At 46.8% G+C, this 5,020-nt stretch overlaps 1 protein-coding gene across 1 annotated transcript; it reads right to left on the reverse strand.

Annotated features, from left to right (window-relative positions):
• Window positions 1-2,079: 2,079 nt before the first annotated feature.
• On the reverse strand, window positions 2,080-3,964 carry LOC138929222 (uncharacterized). Its single transcript, XM_070288540.1, has 4 exons — window positions 3,908-3,964; window positions 3,009-3,827; window positions 2,619-2,939; window positions 2,080-2,217 (listed from the first exon to the last, which is right to left on the reverse strand). Exons 1-4 carry the CDS (start codon window positions 3,962-3,964, stop codon window positions 2,080-2,082), a joined length of 1,335 nt encoding a protein of 444 aa, XP_070144641.1.
• Between the last annotated feature and the right edge of the window lie 1,056 nt (window positions 3,965-5,020).

Below are 5,020 nucleotides of genomic sequence, written 5' to 3' on the forward strand. Positions count from 1 at the left end.
CTTGGGTAGCTTATTTAATAGTTTTTTTTGATTGCATTTTTTTGTTTTTTGAAAATGATATATCATAGCCTTTCTTGTATTGTTGTAGGTACAAGCCTTTACCCAACGATACAGATTCCATTTTCTGTTATGTCTCTGGTTTTCCTCAAGTTGTGCCTTTGCCATCTTTGCATTGTTTATTGATTTTACACTTGCAGCGCTACCTGACGCTAAACTACCCACAGCGCTAAGGGCTGTTAAAATAGGTACCAATGGTAAAAAACCACCAACTTTGGGAACTGCTATTACCCGTGGAATTACAACATTTTTCTTACATCCCATTGATTTCGATACTGCACTGCGTGCCACTTTAACAGCATTCAATATGTCGAGTGGCTTATTCTTTCGCAATTCGATGGTTGCCTTTTTGATATTTGATGCAAGAGATGTTTTCACCACTTTCTTTTTCTGCTGCTTTGCTCCCATACCAAATTTCTTTTTTAGCTTCATCATTGAAGCTGTCGGGGGCCGTGGCAAGTACAATTCCAGATTCCCAATAAAAGTAGGCAGAGTTTTAAATAAATTGGATGCTGAGGAGGACCAACGATCCGTCTTCTTTGGAGTTTATTTTCAGAGTGTGGGAAAGAGAAGTACAACTAATATGGCGACAGGTACATTTTCCCCAGTGATGCTCCCCTGGCGATATTGCCCCTTGTTCAGCATGAACAATCATGTTTGTAACAAAATATGATGCAGCCCTCTCACTAATGCTGCTATCCGCTGCTTTTACTCGATCCCAAGCCCTATCAATTAAAATCGAGTCTGCTTTATGACGCTCCCCCAAATCCTTTGTATTTGAATATGCTATATCGTGTTCCCTACAAGCTTCGTCTAAGCCGTTGATCCCCCAATCACCGCGAGCTAATCGTTTCTCTAGCTTCGTACCAGGTCCACAGTAATTATACCCAGGTATATGAGCCTCAAAGGGAAGAGTGTTTATTAAATTATTTATGAGACCTGTACCCTGTTTGACATTTGATTTATGACTGATAATATTTTAAAAAAATGTTTACCCATTGAAGCTGTCGGGGGCCGTGGCAGTGCGGTTCCAGAGGATTCCCAATAAAAGAAAGTAGAGTTCGCTATGATGATGAGGAGGACAAACGATCCGTCTTCTTTGACATTTATTTTCAGAGAACCAAAGAAAAAGTGCAATTAACATGGCGACAGGTACATTTTGTTCCCAGAGATGCTCCCCTGGCGACATTGCCCCTTGTTCAGCTTGAACATTCTCCCCCCCACCCCCCCCCCCCCCCCCCCCCCCGCGCAAGAGGAATACTTGCGATCTACGAGAGGGAGCATCGTCCGGAAAGGATCCACCCCAGCGTCGTATTTTGTGCCATCGGCAAGCCGTCCTGACCCGGGAGGATACCCGGCAGCATCAGGTCAGCGTAGACATCCGCTCCCAGCACAACCGACACCAGAGATGGGTGAAACCACCGGTCATCCGCCAAGGTGAAATTCTGGAACATGTCATGCACCTTCGGATCCAGGGATTGCCCCGGCGTTCGTGTCTGCATCTGCTCGTCCACCAGCATCAGAAGCTGCTTGCTCATCTTGGAGGCCTTGGAGCGCATCTCGGTGGTGCACACCCGTTGGTCGCCAATGCCCGTGATGGCCAGATTAAGGGCCTTAACCAGGGAGATGTGGATGCGACTCACAGGACAGCACGGATCTACCAAGGCTCGGACATCAAAACGCTTTTGGTCGGATCCGATTAGCACGGACGCGGTCGGGAGGATGCTAACACTCGTGCGCGCCAGGATAGGCGTGCACGACCGGCTGCGGGATGGAGACATATCCATTGGCGTGGCGGGCCGCCGAGATCCGGATACGGGCGCCTGCTGGCGCTGCTGTGGCTGCCGCTGAGGCCGAGAATCCGAGGGTGGGTGGCGCCTTTGTCGGGGCCGCGAAGAGCGAGGCTGCCCAGTGTGGAGGTGCAGCAGCGTGTGATGAGCCTCCTTGCATATATGACACCTCGCTTTACTGCGGCACGACCGACCGGAATGCTCGTGTGCCAGACAGTTTGCGCAGTACTTGTTAATGAGTACCGCGCGGAGCCGCTTCACAGCCGGCAGTTGGAGAAACCGTTGGCAAACCCTCAGAGCGTGGACTCCCCTGCAGACTCGACATCTGAATACATTGCTCGTTGTCGTTGGAGCCATTGTATACACGGATCTACGTTAAAACAGAGAGATGGATAAATATGAAAATGAAGTGTTATGGATGAGGATGAACAAGACACGTGGACGGAACGACGACGTTGGATGACACAACTTAGGACTAGTAAATGTCAATTGGAAGGACTAATCTTTTGAGGAGTCACTATGGTCAATGGGGCCGTCCATTGGGAGGCGAATAATTTTCGCAGCTGGTCGTCGGATGACGCCCCGTGTTGTAGCTGTCGAAGGTGGAAAAAAACGCTCCAGGCGGGGTATGGATATGGACCTGACTAGAGCAACTCTGGCTTTGGATGTCAGCCGATGGGTATAACAGCCGTCAGTCGTTTCGACTCGGATGAAAATGACAGCCCCATACGCGTCCTGGTACTGTAATTTGGCTGCAGGAAGGAAACGCACCCATGTCCGACTACGAATTTCCCTCAGGATTGGATACCCTTTTACGAACTCTTGCCACAGGGTTACGAGGTCGGTGGGGAGTGGTTGATCCCAGCCCGGGTCGAAAAGCTTGGCTATCTGAGATAAGACCTCTCGTTTGGTGTAGGCAGTTATCGCCGACTGCTGAGTGTGAGCCCCTGCGAGCAAATCGTCGATGTACGTAGAGTTCGAGATGATGTCGCTGGCCAAAGGATATTGGCCTAGGATGTCCTGAGACAACTGCTGTAACACTCTGATGGCCAGGAAGGGCGCACAGTTTAGGCCGAAGGTGACTGCGTCGAGCTCTTAGTCACAGAATAAGGATTCCCTTCGGAATAAGATTCTCCGTGAGCGCGTGTGATCAGGATCGACCCGAATTTGCCGGTACATCTTAGTGATGTCCGCCCTAAACATATAGTTTAAAAAAACCCATTTTAGAATCTGAATAGTCAGATCGGAGTGTAGTACAGGCCCCGCATGAAGGATATCATTGAGGCCGTTCCCGTTTGATGAGAGATTGGAAGCGTTGAACACGACGCGAACCTTCGTCGTGGTGCTATCTGGTTTGAAGACAGCGTGATGAAAACTGCTGGAGTCGTTTGGAGAGACTTGGTGCATATGACCTAAATCTAAATACTTTTGAATGACTGAGTCGCACTGCTCCTTCACTGGAAGGATTTTACTCAATCGCATTTCGTTTCGGAAGTACTGAGCTAGTGCGATGGGTCTGGAATGTCCCAGCTTAATATTGTCCGGCTCTTTAAAGGGCAACGAAACAACATATCTTCCATCCTCACTTCTTTTGGTGGATCGGATAAAGTTCTCCTCGCAAACCGAGGTGGATTCCTTTACTAACTTCACTGGAACATCCTCCACATCCCCAAATTTGGTGAGGATGCTGTCTGGTTTGGACTCGGTCACTGCTAATCGGGCTGAAAAAGAACAGATTCTGCTTATGGGACTCGTTGCAATAGGACCGCAAAGAGTCCACCCGAATATGGTCTCTTGACCAAGGAGTGTTCCACAAATATTGGAATGGGAGCCTCTGAGAATGATTGATGGCAGGATATCGGCACCAATAAGCACGTCAATCGGCGAGCTCCGGTAGAAATCTGGATCTGCTAGTTGCAGAGGTGGAAGATCCTTTAATGAATCCTCTGGTATAGTGTAGGATGGGAGATCCCCGGCTAACTGTGGTAGCACATACGCACAGGTTTCAATTTGGATATGGGGCTTGACGGGAGAACCTATGTTGAATTGAGAACGCTTACGGGGCTGAGCTGCAACGGAAAGGTTGACCCCTGAAACTTGCGCTTGGATGGACTCATACGGCAACTTAATTAGGTTGAACAACCGTTCTGAGATGAAGGTTGCCTCGGAACCTGAGTCAATGAGAGCCCGTGCTGAGTATTTTACTTCCAAATGGCAAACTTCTATCAATTCCGTACTCAGTAGGACCCCTTGCGTGTTAACGGCAAGAAACGTTTGCACATTCGCTTGACTCGTCGATGGAGTGGACTGTATATGTTGCTGGCTAGCTATAGCGTAGTTTTTGAAGCGAAAAAACTACGAGCATAGCAGAGCATAGGCTTTGCCGATCTTCTGCTACGGCTGTCGTCAAAGCGAGAGCGGTAGCAATAGCATAGCAATATTTTTATGAATTTTGCTGCTATGGAGTAGTAAATGCAAACCCTGCCCTAGATTGCATGCATCTGGTAGAACTGGGTGTGATGCGAAAATTTTTACTTAGGCTACAAAATAATAAAGTTGTAGAAAAATTGAGCCCAATTGAAAGGGAAAGATTTCGCAGGCATTGACATCAATGAGTAGGTATATTCCTAAAGAGTTTGCACGCAAGCGAGAACTTTGTTGGAACTCCCAAACTGGAAAGCCACAGAGTTTAGACAGTTTTTATTGTACACCGGGATAGTGGCTTTAAAAGATTCAATAAAAACAGAACAGTACTATGCATTTTTGTTATTACATTGTGCATATACATTGCTCTGCTCTGAAAAACAAGGCCAACAAAATATTCATGTTTCACAGGACATGTTAAATATTTTTGTTGAGAATTTCCCGCTTGTTTTTGGTGAAAACAGTGTTTCATATAATGTCCACGGTTTGCTTCATCTTAGCGAAACGATGAAAGTAGTCGGAGATCCGATTAGTGGTTCATCTTATTTGCAGACTCTCAAGCGCTTTCTCCGAAAACCCACTCACAAAAATTAGAAGTTACTCAGAATAGAAGTATTAAGTTAGAAGGCAGGGTTTTAAAAATGAAAGGTTGCATTTTTAGCGGGAAAAGTCCCGATAATTTTTGTTTTGTGCAGGATATAGTCTCTATTAAAATATATTCATTTGAAGAACAGGAAGAAGATATTTTT

Source organism: Drosophila kikkawai, chromosome X (genome assembly GCF_030179895.1).
Source record: "Drosophila kikkawai strain 14028-0561.14 chromosome X, DkikHiC1v2, whole genome shotgun sequence".
Lineage (NCBI taxonomy): Eukaryota > Metazoa > Arthropoda > Insecta > Diptera > Drosophilidae > Drosophila > Drosophila kikkawai.

What these genes read in the sequence shown, in the direction of transcription:
- LOC138929222 (XM_070288540.1), bottom strand. Translation starts at nt 3,964, where the DNA reads ATGAGTCCATCCAAGCGCAAGTTTCAGGGGTCAACCTTTCCGTTGCAG. An exon ending in TTCCGTTGCAGCTCAGCCCC is followed by an intron (nt 3,828 to 3,907) that starts GTAAGCGTTCTC and finishes GTGCTACCACAG; the next exon opens with TTAGCCGGGGATCTCCCATC. An exon ending in AGATGTACCGGCAAATTCGG is followed by an intron (nt 2,940 to 3,008) that starts GTCGATCCTGAT and finishes TGTGACTAAGAG; the next exon opens with CTCGACGCAGTCACCTTCGG.